General features: G+C 37.7%; 1 protein-coding gene across 3 annotated transcripts in view; it reads left to right on the plus strand.

Moving 5' to 3' along the window:
- pcdh1b (protocadherin 1b) overlaps positions 1-25,818 on the plus strand; it is a 174,484-nt gene that overhangs the window by 133,410 nt on the left and 15,256 nt on the right. Inside the window, exon 5 of one of the 3 annotated variants that reach the window (XM_079839440.1) lies at positions 12,283-13,825. The exons of the other annotated variants lie outside the window; for them this stretch is intronic. Coding sequence (XP_079695566.1) covers positions 12,283-12,338 — 56 coding nt within the window. The 3' untranslated portion in view covers positions 12,339-13,825. Of the gene's footprint in view, positions 1-12,282; positions 13,826-25,818 lie in introns of those variants that run through there. 3 annotated transcript variants of the gene reach the window in all.

Raw genomic sequence — 25,818 nt, forward strand, 5'->3', positions numbered from 1 at the left:
CACCAGTGGGGCGTAAGCAGATCATATGCATTCATATGAATTGGCCACCAATTCACCGAAACTTAAAACAGTTATGAATTGCCATGAGAATGTGTTGGATGCAGCATATTCTCACTTGCTAGCATTTAGCTAAGGCGTAGCAGACATTGCTGAAGCAGCAGAGAGCATTGTTCGACATCGTCTGTATACAAAACAAGGGCAAGATCACAAGCAAAACATGTCACCTATTGAGTAATTGCCTTTGGTGTAAATGCTAACGTTCATTTATTACTGTTTATTCAAACATCTTTGTTCAAACTTAAGGCGGGATAGGTTTGGCCTTTGGAATCAGGACATATGTCTCGGCACACCTTTGTGTATTTAGGAAAGAAATATAAACAAACAGATTAAAGCTCTTTTACGTGCACCCAGTTATTGGCAACTTGTAAGAGCTCTGACATGAGGCCACAGCTCTTTCAGGGAATCTCTCTCACTAAACCAGTCAATCTGGCTGGATAAAGTCACAGATACGGAACAATGTTTAGAGTGCCGATTGCACCTACGGCAATTTGTCGCCGTTCTCCTTTATTGAAGCGAAGCATATGGAGAAAAGGACATGATGGTGCGATGGCCGCCCATCAAATCCACTTAGAGAATGAGCGGATAAGGGGACTTACGGGGCTCATCTTTTGTTTGCCCGCTCCTGTGTGTCTGGATCCTGCTGCGAGCGCTACATAATCCCATCAAAGGCAGAGCATAGCCACCCCTGTATCTACCAGAAGGACCACTGATTATTGAACGGAAGATTAGGATTACGCTGGCAACAGATCGGGATTGCGATTGAAAGCCTCGAACCCCTTTTAAATGAATAAATAAGTAATCATATAGATGAATAAGAATGAGTAAATAAATAAAAAGGTGCATCGAAGCATGAGAGTAGAAGCGGTGCATTAGACACTTGAAATGCTAAACTTTTTGAAAAGCACAGAATGCTTTATGATGCATTTCATTTTAAATGCAAGAACTTGGTTTCCACCAACTTGCTTAGAGTTTTAGACTGTCTGATCTGAGTTTAGCTGCCCAGATTCAGATTTGGGGCTAAGACTTCTAAATTCCTGACAGCATGCGAGGGGCTTAGAGACCGACCCAGGCCCAAATCCTGCGGTCGGACTGAAAGAGATAAGAGGAGCTATTTTAAGTGCTTTGTTTTGTAAGATTGTTTATTTATGATGTATATTTTTATTTCGTTTAACTATTTCCCATTTCTTTTAGCATTCATGTCCATCCTTCTGCCTTGTTTGATGTCATGAGTCCCTCATGAATTTGTATTTTGCTCAGCAAGCAAGCATGTGTACATTTCCATGCAAGACCAGCACATCATGCCCTGGAGACATTCTCTCTCGAGTGCAGCATGCCGAACAGTCACTCATGTTGTCATTCAAAACTGTCACTGAAGGCCTTATGAGAGGTCACACTGGAAGGCTTTATACACCATTACAGCACTGCCCATGGCTGCATGATACAGACAGGTCAGAATGGGAAAGAGCTTGCAGTCTCTCCCGTCCTCTCCAACATCACAGTGAGAAAATCCAGAGCTTTAGACAAAGTCAAACCTGCTGCTGCTGCAGCAAAAAAAAAAAAGTTTGTCTCTTTCTCACAAATTTTTAATGAACATTTAACTTTTACACCCTGTTAGCACTGGGAGTGAGCGATGAAACATGATGCAACACAAACACCTAGATGTCTCTCGTAACAATGCCCGTCTGCTCTGTAACCACATGACGACACCGTGATAGTCTTTTGACCACCTCTTCATTCTCACAGGATTTTCTGGTGGTCTTTCTTCTATGCTCTTCTCTCTTTCTGCAATTCTGTCACCTCTGGCTGGTGGCAGAAATAGTTGTGGTCTTACATACATCATAGTGTGTTTTTTTGGTGCTAATTGGGCTGTCGAGACTGAAACACTGAGTAAAAACAGAGTAAAATCTCACATTAGCTATGAAGTCATTTGTGTTTGCTCTCTCCAGACAGATGAATGAATTCACCTCCTCTTGTTCATTTCTGTGCCAACTCAAACTAGTGTCACACTTCACATATGACAGGTAGTCTCAATTTCAGACAAAGCTGTAAACCTCAGACACAACTCAGAGAGATTAAGACGTGATTGTGTCTTACAGTATTTAAGGTGCACTCATTCATTTTTTTTTTGTTTGTTTTCATTTTCTTTTTTTAGACCTGTACACCTAAAAAAAGAAGTGTGTGTGTGTCTGTGTGTGTGTGTGTCTGTGTGTGTGTGTGTGAGTGTGTGTGTGTGTGTGTGTGTGTGTGTGTGTGTGTGTGTGTGTGTGTGTGTGTGTGTGTGTGTGTGTGTGTGTGTGTGTGTGTGTGTGTGTGTGTGTGTGTTTGGTCCCGGTAAACCCTACATTGTAATACCATATATTAGATAGTAATACAAGTAATTTTTGACCTTGTGGGGACTTTTGTTGGATGGGGAAAACACACAGAATCATACAGAGTGCTGTTTTCTGTAATGGGTATGTTTAGGGGTAGGATTAGGGTATATAAAATACAGTTTATACAGTATAAACATTTTTGACTAAGGAAACTCAAAAATATTTACTTATTAATCACAAATAACACCTTACAATAAAGTTTTTAATATTTTATATTGTAATACTTTTGCATTAAAATAATGTGGAAACAACATAAAGACTTTGTGTAATGGCATCTTTTTGCTAAGCACAATGAATGAAGCCCAATGATAACAGTATTGATACTGTAGTCTGTATTACATGGATTGTTTCCTCAATTTTAGCCATTCGTTATAGCCATTCAACATTACAATGTAATTGAAAGCTATCAATTTTAACATTTAATGGGCTTTAAAAACTATAAGAATGTTTAATTTAAATGAACTTAAACCAATCTTCATATAAACCCAGTGTAATAAATAATAATAATTTGTTACATTTATATAGAGTTTTACATATGGAAGGGGGAATTTCCTCAACCATCACCAATGTGCAGCATCCAAATGTCACATTTGGATGTGCCTTCATATCAGGGCTCTACGCTAATTGGCCGGTTCAGATTATATAAAACCCATGTAACCTTGTAAACAGTGCTTTAAGATGTTCAGGAAAATATACAGAAATCAAACACTGCACAGTCTTCACTGCATAAATTATAAAAGAGTTTGTTTAAGAGTAGATTAATCCTTAAAGCTACAAGTACACTAAAGCTACAAGTTATTCAGTCATGAGCAGTGAGTGATTTTATCTTTGTCTTTTGTTTTTTGATTAAAATGAATGACAGACAACAGCAGGTTTATTAGGCTGCTGTCACTTTAAGACCTGACACACATGATGTGTTTACGTTCTTTTAACACTTTTTAACTCACTTAAAGGGATAGTTCACCCAAAAATGAAAATTCTGTCATCATTTACTCACCCTCAAGTTGTTCCAAACCTGTAGGAGTTTCTTCAGCAGAACAAAGAAACTCATACAGGTTTGGAACAACTTGAGGTTGAGTAAATGATGACAGAATTTTCATTTTTGGGTGAACTATCCCTTTAAGACTCTTCTGACGAGGATACTCTCAACTTGTTTTAAACCGGCCCAGGACTGAACCCCCATCCGTCTGTGAGGCATTGTGTTGGCTGCTTCCCAGTGGTCACTAGGGGCCATGCTGGGTGGCGTCTGGCTACCTACAGTATTTCCCACTGGCACACCGGGCCTGTCTCGCACTATTCTCTTTCTCTCCCTCTTTTTTATTATTTTATACCCCCCCCCCCTCTCTATCTCTCGCTCTCTTTCTCGCTCCCTCTCTCTCTCTCTTTGGCATGCCAGTTGAACTTCACAGATAAATACAGCATAATTTATTGGAAATAACCTGCTAAATAACCAGAGACCTTCTCTCTTTTAGAGTTCAGGAAAAAAAATCAATTCTTTCCTTTTCATCTCCATTTATTTTCCCAGATAATGATTACCTGCCGCTAACCCAATACAAATCTACAGTTATAATAGGCTTTTTTGCGAAACAAAGATAAAGCTTCAAAGAAACAAAGTAGTTACACACAAAGGATGGCTGAGTAACATTTATACACCAGCTTACAGCAGATTTCAGTCCCTATCATCTGTCTCCCTCTTTTTCCAGCTTTATACACATGCTCACACACTTGGAGGACCAGTGGGGTCTGATCTTGCCCAGGGCACAGGGAGTCGTGCTCACACGGTGGAAAGGAGCCAGTGATTGTAGAGAGGTCCCATAGTGCTCGGAGGCTGCACAGTGCATTCGCGCATGTGTATATAGCCACACTAACACTCCTTAGGGAAAGGAAATACACATCACGGGTCAGCTGCTGTCACTAGAGCACATCCACTCATTTGGAGGGAAAGAGAATATCTGAGCTAGTAGTAGATGGGAGCATGTCAGTGTGTTGTTGATTGAGTTAAACCCTTGTATAAGTAGTATACGACATTGATTCATACACAAAAAGATGGTTTAATATATCGACCCAGCCTGCACACTAACAATCCTATCACACATCATTTAACTCAATTCACGTTTATTTGTATAGTGCTTTTCACAATACATAATGTTGCAAAGCAGCTTTACAGAAAATGCTTGTTTTTAAAAAATATTCTGTCCATATGGCAGTAATATACACTCAGAAATATAAAGATTCTTTATTGGCATTTATAGTCTCATGAATAATCTTTAACATCAATTATAACAAAATAACAGCGTTGGCTGCGTTTGTGCCAAAAAGCTGCTGCATGTCAATCCAACCTTAACATCATCTAAAATCTTTGGAATTGTCGGAGTCACCCAAAAACATTGCAAAGGCTGGATCCAACCTGGAGCTGGCGCAACCTGTAGTTACTATGGGATGGACATGCCGAGGTAGAAACACGGTAGCAGCAAAAAAAAGAAAGCTAAGTAACTAGCTCAAACTGTAGGATATAAAATAAATAAATGGATCAAAGCTTTCAAGATCTAATTGAGGTCTAACCAGGTGTGTAGTTGGTTTCTGACAGCAGTCTTTACTGTAAACATTTGTTTCAACGAGAAGCAACAGAATGCACAGTTGTTAACGAAGCATGTCAGTCTAATGACCGATGCCAGTTCATGTGAAAAACATGGATTTTATCTGTCAACAAGCAATTAGTTGCCTCTCTCTCACTTTTCTCTCATCTCTAGTGATCAAAGAGTTTTTAAAGACTGTGATCTGACGAGTGGAATCCAGTGGCAGGAAGGAAACAGTCACTTAGCATCTACTCCGTAGATTTGTGTGATCACCAAAACCTTGGCCATGTGAAATTTTTATTGATTGTTCATTTTTTCTGGGCTAGATGTGTTTTTAAATGGGCTAGATATACTATTTTAGAAGTATATTTAGTATTTTTACAGAAGCCTAAAATGAGCTGACAGTTTTCCAGATAGCTTTTGCAATGAATTAGCAAAGAGGAATGAAATATGTAAGTCAGTCAGCCAGTCATAATGTATATAACGATTGTAAAACAGTTCTAAATCCTGCAACAATCCAGCAAAACTTGAAATAGTTCAGCGATTTACTGCAAAGCAAGTACTGAACGCAATCAAATATTAGTGCAACTGTCACTTGATGGTGGATCTGGTGAAGAAGCTGTCAGTGATCAAAATATTGATTTTGAAGATGTTTAAAATTATAGTTTTTGAGAATATGTTTGAGATGGCGAATATGAGCCAGATGCTGATACGGGGAAATGAGCTCTGACGAGGACAGTGATGATGGTATAAAACATCTGCTCGAACTGAACCTTTCCAAGCTCCAAAAGGTAACAATATATGCTTTATGTTATTATTCTGTAATTGTTACTCTAATATCAGAAGAGTTTTATAGGATTGCGACAGGTAGAGATTCATCCATGTTAGATATATATCCGGGTCACTAAAGACCCGAATATGATAGAATGATTGGCGAAAGGTTAATTAGTGCAAGATATTTTTTCAATGCATAATTAATAATAATATACTTACTAAATATTGTCTTTTATCCGTGTAGTGGTGAGATGACATATGACGTTTCCTTGGACAATGTTTAGCATTTCACTACTGCAATTGGCCATTCAAAACCGAGTATTCTAGAGAGCAGCGTAAAAAAAGTTTTGACATTCGGCTCAACATATAGCTTAAACAGCCCCTGTCCCATAAATACTTAATCCGTATGAAAGAAAAACGGAGGATGGCAAAAGGATGAGAGGGAGGTAGACATAAAAACATGAGAGATGAAGAGACCCAGTGCTAGCTAAGAGGATTAATAGTCATATGTTGGCATGGAGACGAAGTTGGCCACACGATTAGACAACCTTGCCTTTATTGTATCAGCCACTTCTTTACAGAGTCTGATGAGTGAGCTGTCGTCTGAGAAAATCCAAGGCAGGAAGTGCAGAACGAATGAAAGAGGAACGCATGAAACACTCCAGCGGTCTGAGAAGTCTAAGAAGTCTCTTTCAGATCCGGTGCTTCGACAGTTACAGAATCTTTTCCCCTCCCTTCACAGAGTCATTGTCAGTGCCGCCTGGCTCTCTAAACAGTCACTCACAGTACTTTTGTCTCTGGGCTGGATAGATCCTCTGACATCATGGCAGTTACAGCTGAGCGCTCATGGATGAACTATCCGTGCGGCATCTCAACTAGGCCCACACACATTTACAGTACACAACTTTATGATGCTATTGAGAAAATATGGACTAGGGTTTAGGAACTTTATTTAAATTTGACTATTTTATTGTCATAAGAATGCAGAGAGAGTTGAATAATAAGACTTTTATGCTTGTTGGGTTTGTTTAAAGAGAAATATCCTCATAGCCCGAGGTTTTTCTTCGTGAAGCAAGCTAAATTAAAGTTTCTCAAATATTCATGTTCTTTTTTTCTTTTTTTTTGGTAAAAAATAAAAGCAATTAAATGACTGTACCTATGGCAATTTGAGAAATATATCTGGATTTATTCTGACTATGAATGCAGTATATTATTTAGACATTTTTGGCAAATTTCTGAGCAAAGTTTTAGGTGTCGGTCCCACTTAAGATTAGTGGTGAGATTGTTGCGGCAACTCTTTCTGCATGTTACATTGTTAGGGTGGCGACAAGTGACAAGTGTCTTAACAAGCGAGTTGCTGACTCATTCAACTGATTATTTTAAAAACACTGATTCGTAGACCTTACAAGTCTCTACAATTGCATGCACTGTAAAAAATAAAAAAATGTATAAAATTTAAAAAAAATAAAAAAATAAAAAAATATATATATATATATCAAGGCTCTCTGTTTACTGATTTTTTTTTCATAATCTGAATCCCTGTCACTCGCCGAATATCGATGTCATGGCCGATTAGGACCAAAACTCTGATTAACATGAAAAAAATAAATTGTATCTCATTTCTCGGTATCATGTCGCGTCTGTTTAGGACACGGTGTCACAGATAGGTCATGACGACAGCTGCTGTGCTCTGTGAGATGCCACGGGTGCATCCCTTTTCCTAGGCACCCTCAATGGGTTTTGGAAGGCAAGCCCAGACACACAGATACTATCTCCCACTGGGACCAGGTACCCTCACTATGCTTAAATGTGCCATGCTGGGCCGATGGCATGCGCACATGTCTAACGTGTATCCATGCTGTGTCGTCTCACTGCGTGGAGTTAATAACAAATGTTGCTTATGCGGTCAACCCTCCCCCACACTACCCATAACATGTCTCTTACAGAGCCGTATGTTTCACAGTATGGAGAAGAATTCACTAAAGTGCCTTACGCCTGGACAAAAGAAGGACCTTGAATGTCTCTTAGCTTCTTAATGAAGTTCAGAGTTTTTGCTGAGTCAAGTGACTGCTGACTGTCTGAAGCATCACAAGGCCACTAAAGCAAATCCTGTAGCTTCTCCAGTCATAAAGCAAACAAATAGAGTAGTGCTGCTGTCAAACCAAACATTTCTCAGACAGTAGATTGTCTATAGACCTGAATAAGTTCATCGTCGTCTCATAAAATCTGTTGCTATGACACTTCCGCAGCCATAAATCACAGTTAGTCATTCAGCTGTTGATACGAAATGGAGGATATGGAGATTTTGTGAGGCCAGCACTTTGTTCGCACATAGTTAGACAGAGACGGTTTTATTTTCAGCCGTCTGATGAACGGCTCGGTTATGATTGTTAGACAACATGAATAATGACCCTAAGAAAGTAGAGGAATGGAAGAGGAGATAAATAAAGACATCAACAAACAATGAGGTGTCAGTGCAAGTATGATCACATTTGCCGGGCAGATGCCAGTGCAACATTTATCCTCCTTCTGAAAGACAGATAGCAGGAGGGAGAAGAAAAGTCAACCCCATATCCGAAATTGTCATTATTGCAATTTTTAACAGACAGCTTAGTTGTTTTTACTCAAAAGCGTCCAGCAGAGTTATTGGTTTGCTGGCTATGCTACAAAAAAAAGTGGATGCAAAAAAGTAAATAACTAAAAATATTGGGGAGAATTGTCCGCCTTTATTTTTCAGCATGCTTATTTGAATGCCAGTAAATAAGCAAATCGCATTGCAATCTCTCTTCTCTCCCCCCTCTCTTCCCTCTCAGTCTCAATGTATTCCATATCGCTCTCTTTTCACGCTGTTTGGTGTGGGATTAGAGCTCTTGAGCTATGTTTAAATGGTGTTTATGCAAATAATCACTAGCCTCAGCACAATTATTTAAAGTGCTAACAACAGAAAAATGCATCTCGCTCAGGCTGACAGCAGTCACACTCCCACTTACTGCGGCCATCTGCCTGTGGCGTAACACTTTTTACTCTCTTTTCCTGTTAAAGGTTTTGAACAAGCTCTTGTTGATTATCCCAGTGCGTCGTCATTGATAATAATCAGAATGAGGATGATGGCCTATAATGTTCCTTGATTTTGGGTCTCTGAAGAGTCGCTAATTCTATTTTTGGTTTTAGATTTTATTTTTTACCAGAAAATGTATTTATTAGGATATTTGTTTTTTATTTATTGGGTGTAATTTATTAAGCCAGCTGGCTGGTGTGCACAGGGATCACTGTAAGCAGATGGTTATTTAACTTTTGTTTATATTACCACAATTCTTCCAATAATAGATGGAAGATGAATATATGGTAATGTTGTCCAATTGGACAAAGTCATCCTTTTTGTTGATGTTTTTGTTTTTGGGGAATGGCTTAAAAAGCACATTGGAATAATTATGATAGCCTGAGGACAAGTAAATAAATCACCATGCAATTGGCCGGTAACTTTATTAAGAACTGCGGTAACACTTTATTTTAGAGTTCAATTCTCGCTATTAACTAGTTGCTTATAGCATGCATAGTACTAGGATACTGGCTGTTTATTAGTACTTATAAAGCACATATTAATGCCTTATTCTGCATGACCTTATTCTACATCCCTTAATCATACCCAATACCTAAACTTAAACGCAACAAAAGTACCTTACTAACTATTAAAAAAGCAGGAGTTTATAAATCAGGAGTTTATTGAGGCAAAATGAGTAGTTAATACTAATAGTGGTCCACATATTAAAGTGTCACCAGAACTGCAATTAATATATGGTTAAAAATAAATATTGAAAAAGATAATCAGACCCTTATTGATCTAAGTGGCGTGAACAGTTTGTATGTTTTAGATCTTTCACAATTCAAACATAATTTATGTTTATTAGCAAATCAAAAACAAAAAAGGGGACCTTGGAATTATAAGGTTCTATCTGACATTTTTGTCAAAATTGAGTTATTCACATATTCTTATTCTGTGACAACTTCTTTACATGATGTGATGTTGTTTTTTAAGTTGTAAGTTTTTTGGAACTTTTTATTTAGAAAATAAAAAGGTTCTTTCCACACAGTCAAATGGAATGCAAAAAACTTTAAAGCTCAATATCTCCAAACAAGTCAGAATGCAGATAGAACCTTATAGTTCCAAGGTGGCGAAATGTACTATCCAAAATTGACCTTGCATATATGATCTCTGATGATCATATGACATTGAAGACTGAATTACTGTTGTATTTTGTATCCAAGAAATGCAGAAAATGCTTTCCCGCTATAAAAACTGAACTGTTCTGGGTTTCCTTGTTTTCAAAGTTATACGCTATGACACATCTTCTGCGAAATTACTGATCAAAGAAACAAGCGATTCATATTATATGCAAATGTAAAATAATGCGATCATCTACATTAAACAGCATATAAATCACAACTGCCTAATGTTACTGAATGAAATGTCGACCCAGGACCTGCTATAGGACTGTGCAAGCATTAGGGGTGTCTCGATCTACTCAGTTCTATGTTTTAATCATCGTTCTGAATCTGATCCAGATGTAGTCTTTGACAGAAACTTGATTTTCTCAGCTTTTGGCTCAAACTGTTGCTTTTTTTATGAAACTGGATTGTCCATCTATAGAATCAAACCTCATTCTAGAGTTGAAAATCACTGGATGGAAAGGGATCCCGTGGCAAGAACAACAATGGTACATCACGTCAGGAGGTAACCTCTGATGCAGGTGCTCATGGGAAGGTGCTAAACGGGTGCAGTGGCAGGCTGTGAGCCTCATTAGGCCCAGATGCTCCCCGACACACTCACAGACCTGCATACACACACTTCGACAGATGTCGAGGTTGCAGAGGTGAGGACCAGGATTAGGGAAGGGCTCTTGTCTCAGTGATTAGATCTGAGAAAACAGCTTGAGCAAGGCCACTAAATGCCCTGTTGGGTGCACCTGAAGCCATAAACCAATGACAGTGTGTATATATGTGCATGTGCACATGCACCTGTAAAAATAAAACCATATTGACTCCATTATAGTGGAATTATGGCCATATTCTTTTTTTGTGCAGAAACCAGTACGCATGCATCCTCAGACAGTCTCACAATAGCAATTCCTTGTCATAGTTGTCCTAGCCACATATTGATACATTTGATACATTGAGATGTGATGCAAGATGTGATACACGCTCATACAAGTGATATCAGATCCAATGCAGCCTATGTTGTGTCCTTTGTCTTTTATCCATGCATCCATTCCTTTCCACCCTCAAAAAAGCAGCTCAACAGTAAGATTTTTCTTCTCAGTTTTTTTTATATATACATTATATATATAATATTACGTATGAATTTTTAAATGTAAAATGTATATAATATTGTTGAGCCCTGCATACATTTAAGTTTAAATCATCCTAAATACATCTCACAAAATCAAGGAAAAAAACTTTGCATTACATAACTTCCGCACCTTACACCTGCGCGTCAAAAACGATGGGTCAGCAGCAGGCAGTCCTGAACACAAAGCCAGCGCGTCGCCTTTAATGCAGTGATAAAAAGTCTGTGTCTGTATTAGTGACATGCGGGATCCGTAAGGCGCACACTGGTCTCTGGACAGATTGCAGCAGCTGGTGTTTGTGTCAGCAGGGTACAGTGAAGCAGTGGCTGAAACTGTTACTGTGCAGTGCCTCATTGCCTACTGATGAGATGAAATGTCAGTTGCATTTCTCCTGCTGATCTGCACCCGGTAGGCAAGCTGTGCCTACTGCGTGAGGAGTCTGTGTCCTAACATTGTGAGAGACCTCTGGATCAGTCATTGGCTGTAAAAGCAATGTGGGCCAGCAGGAACTGTTGTAGAAAAATATCGTAGTCACTCTTGCTTTATTTCGTGTAACAAGTCTATATCAACATTGTATCTTAGCAATGAGAAACAGGGATTGTATGGAAACTTTTTGGAGACTTTTTCATTTTGTGATTTCCTTTCCACATTCATTCTAGGTTTCTATATATTGTAATGGTCAACAGCACAGAGAGAGAGAAAAACTGAACAACCGAGAGCACGGCCATCTGTGCAGTGCTGTCGTACAAGGGTGGACTAAGGGGGGCAGGTTTGTTCAAATCAGGCTCTGAATGAACTTTGCAAAGACAATGTACCCTCTAAAAAGTTTTGTACATGCTCTGTATGACATAAATGGTATTGTAAAACAAAAACAAAAAAATCATTACAACAAAATAAATGTAATAAATGGTAAAAAAAGACAGAAAAATAACAGTAAAGGAGCTCTAATCCCACATTTTGAATGGATAGAGCAGGTTTTTGGTCTTGCCCCCTTACTCTTCTCACCACCTTATGTTGTTGACACATATTCGTCTAAAGATATGTTTTAATTGCACTATTAATCTTTTTTTATTTATTCATTTTAATAGAAATATTTTGCATGGAATGTATTGCGTTCCAGTACGTGAGTAGTAAGTCGTATCTATCCTCTTGTAGGTGCAGTAACGGGCGTTGACCAAGAGAAGGGGGCCGGCCAAAAAAGACTGCCTTAAACGTTCTTCTTTTTCCAAAAATGTTTTTCTTTTTGCTCTGCGGGAGTAAGACAGAGCTTGCCTCTTGTCACAGATTGCCATATTACATATCTCTTCATCTCTGAAATATATATATATATTAAAAAGAAACTCCCTTTTTTCGCACATAAACAATGAGAAAACCAAATGGACAAAGTCGGAAAGGAAAAGCTGACTGAAAATGGGCGTCTGTCCGCTGATGTTTGTCACCCCAACCCTGACGTTTTTTTTCTCCGTAGCTTTTTGGGAGTGGATATTTCTCGTCTAAGGACACTGCAAGGAATTTTGGACTAATGGATTTGTGATATCTCAATTTTTGCCTCTCCTCAGCTGTGCATTTCTTCCCTTTGCTATGAACTCTTTTGTATGGACTTGCCCCTCCTCCTCCTCTCTCATCCTGTCCTCTTTGAACCCTATTGGAGTCTTACTATCATTGCAATCACCCCAGGTTTGGTAGGTATGTCTTTCCTCTGTCCTTCTTTCTCCTTTTCAATATCCTCTCCTCACTTTTCTCCTCTCTGTCTCCTTTTCTCTGCCACAGCCAGACCATTCACATTCATTGAAAAGCCACCTAAGAGGACTTAATAGCTTCTCTAATGCACTCTGACCTCTTATCAGATACAGCAACGCTATTTTCCTCCCATAACTCACAGTCTTTCTCATCTCACTACATAAAAAACGGGGGAATGTTTTATGAGAAAGAGGAAAGACTGCATTGCAGCCGAATCGAATGAAGACTTTGCGCTTCGCTTTATGTTTTCCCCTTTTTCATTCTTGTCTCCCCTTTAAAAGACCCTAAGAGAAAAGAAGCAAGAGCGAAAATTACGCTTAGGTGAGAACATTTTCTCTGTTTTGGCTTCTTCAAACCCAAACGGAGCTCAGTGCCATAGAATGTCTGCCAGTTGCGTTTGTTAATTAGATTGGTTGACTGTAACATAAACTCCATTCCAGTCTCTCACTCTCTCTCTCTCTCTCTCTCTCTCTCTCTCTCTCTCTCACTCACTCTCACTACGAAGGCAATGACCTCTTTGCCTCACACCAATGACTGTGCCACAATGTAACAGACACCAAATACATGTTTGCCTTTGAACTGATAACACATATTGACGTGAATATTGTAGTCATTGACATTCCTTCGTCTCTATATTGGGAACGTGTAAATATGTAACTAGCTCTGAATGATATTTATCAAATATATATATAAATATATGGTACACCTGACAGTACATCCGTAATGTGAAAACTTATTTTATGATCACATATGGAATTGTACTTCTCTGTTTGTCTGAGACAGTGATTACAAAAGCAGTAGATAGGGAGGCTAGATTAATGTCATGAGTCATTTACTTACATTAAGCCAGTGATAGAGATTCTGTCGGCTCTGCAGACAGTCTAGCAGAAAGTGCTGTTCTTGTGAATGTACTTTGTATTCAGCCATTTTTAGTACAATAAATGGACTTATCAACATCCGCTTGCTGTGTTTGTAGTTTTACTAACAGATGAGCAGTTTAAATGCATGAGACCAGCTGTTTTTGAATTGACTTTTTTTTTTAAAGCGTACAAAGAAAACGTATTGTGATTACATCTTACATCTTTATTTTTTACAAACTTATAACACTTATAACAAACACCATCAAGATTACTGGTGTATATATATATAGTATATTTACCAGTAATATTGATGGTGTTTGTCTTTTATCAGTCACAAGAACTGAGAATGTTGAATATGACAACTGCAAAAGAAGACAAGATATGATGAAAGACAAAATGCATAATGCAAAAACCCCTCATGAATTGTTATTTAGGTGAACTGTAAATTTGTTTTTGAAGACAGCGCTTATGTATTCTTTTCCCTTCACAGTCTCTGTTGAATCATAAAGCAGCAATCAACAATATCGTATTTCCTTTCTCAGAGAGAAAAGAAAAACACTCCAGCATTTGCATATCAGTACCCAAGGTGGTCAAGGAGAGCGACGACAGAATGTGACATTTTTATTCAGCAGGAAGAAATCAACAGAGCTTTTGTTATAGCTATCTCTCTATCTGAGTGGTATTTAAGGTCTAAAATAATATTGAGTGAATCATTAAAGGAGTGCAGGGTGAGGGTGCAAGTGTGCATTTGTGTGTGTGTTTTGCTTGAGTGGGTGTAGTAGCAGTAATCACAAAACACATCCCAGGAAACTGCGACTCTATTTTCACGTTCTAATTCCGGCAGATCTTGATGACAAGATGAAAGACATGCTTTTTGTTTTTCCACTCACACCTTGCACAAACACATCGAGCATGTGTGTACGAGTGGGCTGTGAGAGATAGCGGTGATGTCAGCAAGCAACTAAAGGTATTTTAAATGCGACTGAATTTAATTAAATAATAACTGGCAGGCCTAATTAATGATAAATATCATTTTCCACCACAGGTACAGATCCTCTAGAGAAGATCTGAGGTTCTCACTTTTTTTTTTTCCTTTTTTTTTGTGACAAAATGTGTAAGATTGGTCTTACATGAAATAAATATATAATTTGTTTAGCTAATTTCTAAATGTGACACAACATTTCACAGTTTTGAATTTAAAGTTTGTACATTTGAGTTTTAGATGTGATCTGTAAGAATTGTGTGACATTTTATAGATTTTTTAAGTTGTAGATATTTTTGTTGATTTTTTTAGAGGTGAATTTAAATTAAATATTCAGATAACATTTCCAGCTTCAACAATGCTGTGTTTAAAAATACAAATCTAAAAAAATGACAACACAATTTATTTGAGCAATTTTGTTAATTGGGTGAGTTTCTGAACTCTATGGACTACAGCTGGGATCATGAGAGATTAATGTTTTTTTTCTGAAGCCTGAATGCACAGATGGGCGAAAGGCAACTAATTATGTCATGTCTAGAATTCATATACAAGTCAAATTTTATAACTATATATAAAAATAAGTTTGCAACAAGTTTTACAAATACAAAATCAGATATTTTTGCATTTTTTTTCTAGCCCCATAAAAATCCTTGTTTACTGATCCTTTCCGGACGTAATCAGGGTTAACTTTACTTAAAGCATAATTGTAAATTACAAATGCATAACAAATTATGTCAAAGCAATATAATATTTTTTTTATTATTAGCATTTTCTTCAACCACCATGCGCTGTATAAGCAAATAAACAACTTTGACTCTTGCCTCTAAAATGCTGTTTGACATGCTAGGTGCTGCCCTGTGGCAAAAGACCTCAAGCTTACAAACACAATAATTTTGTCTGAATAAGTAGGCTTGAGTGAACATTAAGTCTTGGCGGCATGTGTGTATATGTGCGTCTGCGTTTGTATGTTTGTCTTAAGGGCACTACCTACGTGAACCGGCTGTGTATGCTCTCAGACAGATGGTGTGAGGCAGTGTTTGGCTAAACAGGGCATTTACCTGTTACCACACAATCAATCAGTGCAGGCAAAGTCCCATGCTCAGCGCGTTTCCAACACCTCTAGCACAGATGTGTTCTAGTTTCAAATATATGGACATGGCCACGCTATTCTCAGATCTGTATATCCCTCCGGGGTCCTCACACAACTATATCCCAATGCCCTGCTCGAGCTGGCTAAGGACATGCCTGACTGTAAAGAGAATCCCATTAGCGAGGTCTTTAGTGTTTTGTGGGTCGGTTTTGGCCCGTCCACTCGAACTGGCACAATGCTGGCCTAGCGCTGGGCAAACAGAGGGTGCTTATTATAGTGCTGCGCTTCTGTGCCAGCCTAGCCAAGCCTGACAGTGCCAGCTCACAGCATTATCCACTCTCTCCACCTCCATCCTCTCTGTTTTCCAAATTACCTTCCATCTCTCACACTCCACAGACTATCCCTTCTTTTGTCCTGTGCTGTCATTTTGCATATCCATATTTGACTTATTCCACCATCTTCAAACAGGGAAAAGATTGGTAGATTCTTTGTAAATCCATTCCATTTTGAATGTGTATTATTCAAATGTCCAGATGTTGATTGGCATCGGTGTACAACTGAATTGACAATGATGTCCTGGACTCATTACACATTCTGTCGTCTTTTTATGGAAAGTAGTTTCTGCCTCAAAATAAAATAATAATAATAATTATTATGAGATTAAAGTTGGTATGAAATGGAAAATAACCACAAACAAACTATTTTCTAATGCATTTTATTGTGAACAAATCATCCATGCAAATGTTTCCTTTCATTTAATCATTTATTTAGAGTAATTTAGAAAAATTGTAACTCGGCCTTTCGGTGAAACGACACACTTCTCTGGTGGCGTATGGACTACAGTGCCCTCTACCTAATATTGGCACCCTTGGTAAATATGAGCAAAGAAGGCTGTGAAAATAAATTTGCATTGTTTAACCTTTTGATCTTTCATTTTAAAAAATCTACAAATCTAGCCTTTAAAACATTTTAAGTAGGAGGAAACTCACATTATGAAATAAATGTTTTTTTCTCCAATGCATGTTGGCCACAATTATTGGCACCCCTAGAAATTAGTAAAATATCCCTGAAGTATATTCCCATTTATAGTTACTTTTTTCAGGGTGACTAGGAGCCTGAAATTTTCCAGCCATGACTTCCAGTTCCACAGGAGTAAAATATGAAGACACACAAAGGTCAAATTCCTTTAATCATTCAACACAATGAGTAAAACCAAAGAATATAGTTCTGATGTGCAGCAAAGATTGTTGAGCTTCACAAAATAGAAAGTGGTTGTAGGAAAAAAGCTAAAGCATTGAAAATCCCCATTTCCTCAATCAGGGCAATAAAGAAGTTCCAATCAACTAAAGATGTTACAAATCTGGAAGAGGACGTGTGTCTATATCGTCCTAATGCATGGCGAGGAGGAGAGTTAGACAAAGACTCTCCAAGGATCACAGTTGGAGAATTGCAGAGATTAGTAGAGTCTTGGGGTCAGAAAGCCAAAAAAAAAAATCAAACAGGACCTACAAGTTGTTTGGGAGGGTTTCAAGAAAAATCGATCTCGCTCATCCAAATACAAACTCCAGCATATTCAGTTGTCAGACACGACTGGAATTTCAAAAGGGACCTGGTTCCATGGTCAGATGAAACAGGTTAAATGCCCATGGTTAAATATACTGCCTGGATCTTTAATGTTGTGGACATATTTTTTGCTGGAGGTCCTGGACATCTTCCGATACATGGTATATTGGATTTTAGCAAATACCAACGGATAAAAACAATTAAATAAAAACCTGACCACTTCTGCTAGAAATCTTATAATGGGCCATGGTTGGATCTTCCAATAAAGACAATGATCCAAAATGAACACAAAAATGTGTCACTGAGCACAAAATGAAGCTTCTGCCATGGCCGCCTCAGTTTCCTGACCTGAACCCTATAGAAAATGAGTGGGGTGAACTGAAGAGAAGAAAAACCAACATGGAGCTGGGAATCTGAAGGATCTGGAGATTATCTGTATTAAGCAATTGTCTCTGATCTCTGTTCAGGTGTTCGCCAAACACATCAAGCATTACAGAAGAAGACTCAGAGCTGTTATCTTGGGAAAGGGATGTTGCAATTATTGTGGCCAATGTGAACTAGAGGAAAACATTATGGATAAACAATGCAGATTAATATTTATTTACCAAGGATGCCAATATAAGTGGAGGGCACTGTACTTCTCCAATCATTATGTTTGCTTAAATCACGCCCCTTTTATTACAATCTCCATCCAATCAACGACCAATGGATAAATCCCTGCCCTTGATAATTTGGTTCACTGAGATGTACGTCATGAAAGAAATAATCTGCCACTGTTTCCGTTACATTGCGACTTTAGGTTTAAATCACAATTGCGAAATATAATACACAGTAATATATGCAATATAAATGTCAATATCAAGAGAATATCACATTGAGATATATTAAGTCGAAATTATGAGAAACAAAGTCACAACTCTGAGATATAAAGACACAATGTGTGGTATAAGGTTGCAATTATTCGAAAAAAGTCCCATTGTGAGATATAAAGTCCCAATTTCAAGTAAAAAAGTCACAACTTCAAGATATCTAATGTCACAATGAGTGGTATAAAGTCTCAATTACCAGAGGAAAAAAAGCACAATTGGGAGATATAGAATAAATATAATAGCACAATATCCAGTATAAAGTTGCAATTACAAGAGAAAAAAAGTCACATGGTGAGATATGATTTTGCAATTATGAAAGAAGAAAAAGTCACAGTTGCAAGATTATAATGTCTGGTATAAAGCTGCAATTTTTGTATTATTTTTTAATGGTGTATTTGTAAGTTGCCACTGTTCGATTCACTTGTCAAAGTTCATCTCAATTGTTTTCTTTCACTTCTGTCCTGTTGTCTCCCACTGCTCGCCATATCCCCTTAATTGTTTTCAGTCTCTGCAAACCTTTTTTCCACAGTGCCTGTGATTTGCAGCACTGTGCGTGACAGACAGACAGGTTGAGAACGGAGTGAGGGACAGGAAGAGATAAGCAGATATCTGATAGAGAGCAAATGTGCTCCTGTGGCGAGGACGCTCGTTAGCGTTAGCGGTGGCTAATCCTCTCTTATTAATGGGCTCCATTGCAGTGCTGTTGTGTGCGCAGAGGATTAGCTGTTGTTTGTCTCTCCTCCTGTGTTATGTTGTTCTAGCCTCATGTGGGTCAGAGGGGAGACTATTACTGAGCTGGCCTGTTATAGTGGTGCGGCGGCTCACACAGACTTGTTTGGTGGTGGCGCTCAGCATCAGTGTACAGCTGAATTGACAATGAAGTCCTGGAAACAAACACACACACACACACACACACACACAGAGACTCACTCGCTTACTCACAACCAGTGCTTTTGGATGAGGGTGTAGGATTTTGTGTGTGGGCGTGTTTTCTTTGGATAAGGTTTCTGATAAGCCACAGGGCGAATGTGTTTCTGCCCCAGTTAGGCCGCCCTGCCCTGGCATGGCCTGAACTGGCATGAGTGTGCTACTGATACCCATGGGCACTTGTTATTCTAGAGCACAGAGGACGTGGGAAGACACTTGTAACGAAAAGCCACACAAACATCAGTCACCGAACACCTCTAACTCTGAACTCAGGTCAGCATTGGTGTGCCAAAGTCTTGCTCCTTCCTAAATGTCACAGAACAAATTTATTTTAAGCTGAAAATAGCACTGCTTTCAGCAGTGTTAAAACAAAGGCCTTTTGTCTTTTCTGTCCTGTCAGTTTACAATATGTAAAGCAGAGAGATCACAAATTTAATCATTTTTCCCCCCTTTTTTTTGTCAAAAGGAACTGTATTCCTTAAAGCTAGTCGAGCACTAATGTTGTGCTTTTCACTTTATGGAGAAACAACCTGTTTTTGAATGAAGTATAATAACTTGACATTGAATTAAGCATTTTATCATGAAATATCACACTTTTCATCTTTAAATAGCCAGAAGCCTTTATTTAAAGGCACACCGCCAATGATTAATTTGCTACTTGCTATCACGAATTGGACTCATTCAGAAGAACATTTTACTGTCAAAAATGTTTATACCCTTGAGCAGAATATCTTCGAAATTTTGGGCTGTTTTCCAGCATATGAAATAATTTTGGGTTTATAGTTTTTTTTTGTGTCGAGTAGTACATTAGCATATTGAAAGCTTCGAAGGTAACAGTCATGATCTAAAATAGTTATATATAAAAATTCTAACATGTATTTCAGATATGCACTTAAATTAAGTTATCAGCCATTTCAGAGGCTAAAATGATTATCACAGGCGTCACAGGTGTGATTGTTACCCTTTGAAGTCAGGGTGAAGTCAGGCAGGGTGTGTAATGTGTGTGTGTGTGTGTGTGTGTGTGTGTGTGTGTGTGTGTGTGTGTGTGTGTGTGTGTGAGAGAGTGCTAGCAGCGCTATCAGGGGACACTTTGCTCCTATGTGGTGGATCTCTCTGTGGGTGTGTTCCCACCATGCATGTGTGTGTGTGTTACGTGTGTAAAGATGTGTACCATGGAGAGATCTCACAGTATGAGGCCAGAAGAAGTATTGTACTGGTTAATTAGCAGCACAGCGGTCATATCCACACACTGGCCTTCAGAGCTCTCTGACACACAAAACACACACACACACACACACAACCGTGAGTACATTGTGTTGATGTTGCACACTTACACCACGCTCATGCTGACATGTCCTTCAGACCACTCTTAGGTATTGTTTTTGACTCCATGTCCTCTTTCATCCCCTGAAACTACTCTTTCGATCACCATCAACTTAAACATCACCATCAGCTTTGTTCTTTTCCTTTTCTTTCAGCCTAATTTTTCTAACAATGTTCAACATCGGACACCCGATGAGAATTCTCATTCTCATCGCATTTTAAATCATGTGTTGTGTTTAATAACATTCTGTGAAAAAAGTTAAACATTGTAAAAATGGGCAACATTTTTATTTATGACTAGAACTGTATGTATCCTAAATACTCACTACTAAATATTTAATTTAAAAACAATAAAAATGCTGCACAATAAAAATATAATGTTTACAAGTAATATACGCTATTTTTTTCCCACACATCACATTCCCTTATTTTAGACTGATGACAGCATTAAAATGTTTCGTTTCTAAGAAAGTTTTGACTTGAGCTTCATACACTACTGTTTAAAAGTTGTGATGTTTTTTTTTTTTTAAGTCATATTTACTCACCAAGTTTGCTTTTATTTGATAAAAAATTCAGTAATATTGGGAAATATTATTACAATTAAAAATATTTCAGTATGTTTTATTCCTGTGATGGTAAAGCTATATTTTCAGCATCATTATAAATAAATATTTCATGTTATAAATAGTTATGGAATTTCACCCTCATCAGACGATTTTACTCTTATATATGAAAACTTCCTGTGTTGTTCACACTGTCAAGGCTTTTTTATGATATGTCGCCTTTAAGGTCTTACGAAATACATATTTATGCTCATTCTGGCCTTTATCAGTGGAGTGAGCTACTGTATTTGACTTTAGGGGTTCCCTCAAGAGGAAAATGGCAATTATTTCCATTTATAATCAAAGCTCTTTTCTTAAGGAATCTAGAGCGGGGATAGCAGTCAAACTCAAAGCTTTTATTTATGTTTGTTTCTTGGCCAGATGCAATGTTGCAAATAGAGTGTATGCACATTTGCTTGTTAGAGCCTCTGTGGCTTTGTGAATCTATCTCATTTACCTTCTCCCCAAAATCACTTTGTAATCAGCAAGTCCAGAAACGACTTCATTCATACCCTACTACTCTATGTTATCTCATAAAACCCCAAAAGCCAAGTTTAGGGAATCAATGACTCGTCCTCAGTAGTTTACCAGGGAGAGCCAGAAAGCATCACACAATGTGTCGATGTTCCCCATCTTTCGGCTTCAAACATTAGCACCGTACTTCCTGTCATGTAAGATATAAGGGGAAGTGAATTGGAGAAAAAACAGAAAAGTAATAATGGCATTGTACGCTCACTTTCTTGTGCCCTCGTTCACTCGTTTCCATTGTTATTCAGCTTCTAATCTACAATGCAAGGGAATTAAAGCTGGGAGCTTTGCCCACTATCAGTAGCAGAGAGAAAAATGGATTGTGTTTAATAATGAATCAAACAAGTTCGGCAGCACGCACACACACAGCATACACACTTCCTATATTTCACCTAAAATATTGAAAGCCCTTGATTCTTTGCACACTTTTTGGTGGAGGAGAAGGAAGAAAAAAAAGAAAGGAAGGAGAAGACAAAAAAAGAAAAGATAAAGAGAGCATATAGGGATTCTTTGGGATGCCCTACGTTGTTTTCCTTTGAAGAGTCGCTAGTTTCCATATTCTGTGAGTTCAGGTGGGCGTTCGAACTCTAGAAGCTTGTGCTGATTGATAGACTAGCCTACTTCTAACTGTATTTTACTTGCAAACTGTATTTCAAATCAGAGATTTGTCTCCCAAGTTGAAAAAAAAATATGTTAAAATGTAAATTTGTTAGTGTTTCCACTGGTTCGCAAACAGGAGGAAATATTTAGTAAATGCTAAAAAAATAGCATTAATCTAGCCATATAATCATGCATAATTAGGATAAATAAATTAATAAATGTGTGCATACACTTATAAGGGAAGACAGAAGCATGGTATGTGGGTGCAGGTTATTTGTTTCCCTAATGACATGGCTAAGGCTATTATTATATTTAGCCTATTGTTTGTTCCATGTGTTAGTCTGGTAAATTACATTTCCACTGTTGTTTATTGTTTTATAAAAATGACGATTGTCTTGCTAGCCTGTTTTATTTTAATAATTGTTCATATTTTGACCCCATTCGGTTCCTAATCATATTTCATTCATTTTCAATTTCAATGGCGCTTTGTATGATAAACTATATTTTGTTAGTGTGTTGGGTCAGCACTTGATTCCCGATGTAGAATCTGGGTCTTGAAGTAATAACCACTGATTTAGACCAACATGGGGTTTGACCCAGTACAATAACATACTGACACAAATCCATTTCCTCTCTCACCAAGCATCCAGTAGCTCCATCTTTTCCCCAGAGGCCTGAGGAAGAGAGAATAAGAAATATAAGTTGGAATGTAAGCAATGCTGCACACATTGATTCAACTAATATACCCCTGTGATAAGGGTACGCTAGAGAGAACACATTATTTATTGAAAAACAATAAATTGGGCATTTAAGATCATTTCTGGTTCATTTTAGTTTAATTTTGACTCTGTTCAGTTTTTACTCTAATCTTACTCACCAAAAAAAAGCGTCTTATGATTTCTTTTAGAAGTATTTTACTATTATTTTTTTGTTTTTTTCTCGGTTATCTCGTTTCAGCCTCTGACAAGATAGAAAAAGAAACACATTCAGTTTAACTTGAGAGATACTTGCCTGAGGCACTATTCGATTTAACTTGTATTAAATCTGTTTAATTCAGCAAGCCATTTTACTACGTGAACAGTATGTTAAATAATGGTAGATCTGATTTATCTCCTGAAGTTTGCGTCTTCAGGAGCTAATCACCACGCAGATAAAAATACAGAACTCAGTTTTGTTTTTCATGTTCAGTGTGGAGAGAGAAAATGCTAAATGAAAGCAATGCTGCTTTTTTTCTTTCCATTTTCTCAGATAATGATGGTAAATTTGGAATTTGGAGCATGAAATGATGCTACAGTGGCAGAGAGAGTGAGGAGGAAAGAGAGAGAGAATAAGAACAACAACAAGAAAAGAATAACAACAGAGACATCACACAACTGTGCAGCAAACAAAACAATCATCTTGCAGTTCTGAAAGCTGAACGTGTCCCATTGAGGGGAAGAATCGTTCAAAAAGGTCAAAACTTATCTGCATGACTGCACTCTTATAGGCAGGATGTGAAGCTGACTGTTTTAATATGTTCCCCTAAACAACAACAGCATATAAAGCAACCCAGCCCAGCTTCCTGACGATTATGTTAATGAGAGAATAGCTTGTTACTCTTCTTCTCTCATCGCTTGACGTAGTTTTAGTGAGAACATATTTTGTTCTCTTGCCCCTAGAATTGCATATGCTGTTTGTAAGACAAAGAGCCTCCTCTAACAAAACAATGTTTTTCTAACACATTTAATCTCTTTTAATAACTGTTACACATTATAATTTCTAGTCATCAAATCAAGTAGATTATATACATTTCAACATCACTGATATGTTTGTATCACTCTGCAGATACTTTATGTATCTGTGTTAGTAGTGGGATTTTTCAGTGACTCTTTCTGTAGGTTACATAGTTACACCAGTAGATGGCAACAAGTGTATTTATGAACGAGTTATTAATTCATTTATTCAAACTGTTTATCAAAACCTTTGATTCAGTTAGGCATTAAACATGTGAATGTGATTAATTGATTCATTCATTTATCCAACATATTCAAAACCATTGATTCATTTAGGAATCGTCCAAAATCACATACTCTCCGAGTAGATTTCTTTTTATTAAGTAATTACGTTGTGACACTGTACAAATAATGTTCTATATAGTATGAATGTGTGTAGTATGAATATAATTTGGACGTTGTCATTGTCATGTGACATTGTTTCCACTGGCCTCGTGGTGACGACACATAGTAAAGTGTCTATTGGATGCACACTTCACAATCTGTCAGAAGTAGGCTAGTAAGTCATCTGGGTACTTTTCAACTACTGTTTTATGAGTACTGTGAATTTGGACATGCTACTCATACCACATTTTTTGCCTACTATAGTGGGGAAGTATGCAATTTAGGCAAAATGCAGTTATTGACTTTGAGTGTTTCATTGAATCATACATTAACTCTTATGGGTCTTCACAGTTTTGGGGCACTTTAGAAGTTTTGACATGCTCTGACAATTGTGCTTTTTTCAGTTGCTTATAAACATATCAATAGCAAACGTGTCATTACACTGTATTCAGCACAAACTGGGCTACCATAAAAGGTGAGCAACATGTAGAGAGAACATTTGAGAGAATAATGTTTATGCGTGGTTTAAAAAAAAAAACTGTGACTAATGGGTGTTTTTGCTTCAAACTGATGTGAGAATCATTGTGCCTACTCATTCACATAAAACAATATATTGATTTAAATTTTGTAAGACACTTTTTGTTTACAAACTCCTATAAAGAGGCGTGAACGATCATGAATAATGCTGTGATTTACACCTGAGATAACAAAAGAACTGCATAGTGAATGAGCCTTTGAGTCAGAGAGGGAGCAAAGGAAAAGGACAAAATAAATATATATATTTTTTAGTTTATTTAGAATATGGTTAACAATATAAAGTGAGAATGTCCTACGTGGACCAGTATCAGGTCACTATGATTCTCAAATATGTGAGATAAAAGGAAAGGAAAAAAAATCTGTGAGGATACTAATAACAGGATCAACTACTATATTAACCTTAAACCGATTTGTGCAAAAAAGCTGAATTATTCAGAACGTGAAATAAGTTGTCTAGAAAGAAAATGCAATTTACTGCTAAACTACATCTATATGATTTTTAATGAGGGAAAGGGTTGTGAATGGATTTTAAGTAGCCCTTCTTTCCATTTAGAACATGGCGCCGATGTAACATGCACTATACTGTCTTGAGTTATGTTTAAATACACTCATTATTAATCATTCCTTCCACATATAGTGAACTATACATGCCATGTAGAGAATGAACAAGCAAGTCAGCAGTTTTAGACACAATATAAGCATGAATGTGTAAAATGTTTCTGTTGCTGAGATTCTCTCATCCACATTGCGAGTTCAGCACTGCAGCGACATGTCATTATATACATGAGCAGAGGAAAAACTTTCAGTTTTATGTCCTTTTTCCATACTGACAGCCTGTCAGCGACAGCTACTCTCAATTGTTGCATGAGACAGTCTCTTGGCATTGTGCTGACGCTTAATCATTACCATAGCAACCAATGTAGATGGTTCACTAAGTTCACTATGTCTCATGTTCACTATAAGCTAAGCTAACG

Source organism: Gobio gobio (assembly GCF_949357685.1).
Source record: "Gobio gobio genome assembly, chromosome: 16".
Lineage (NCBI taxonomy): Eukaryota > Metazoa > Chordata > Actinopteri > Cypriniformes > Gobionidae > Gobio > Gobio gobio.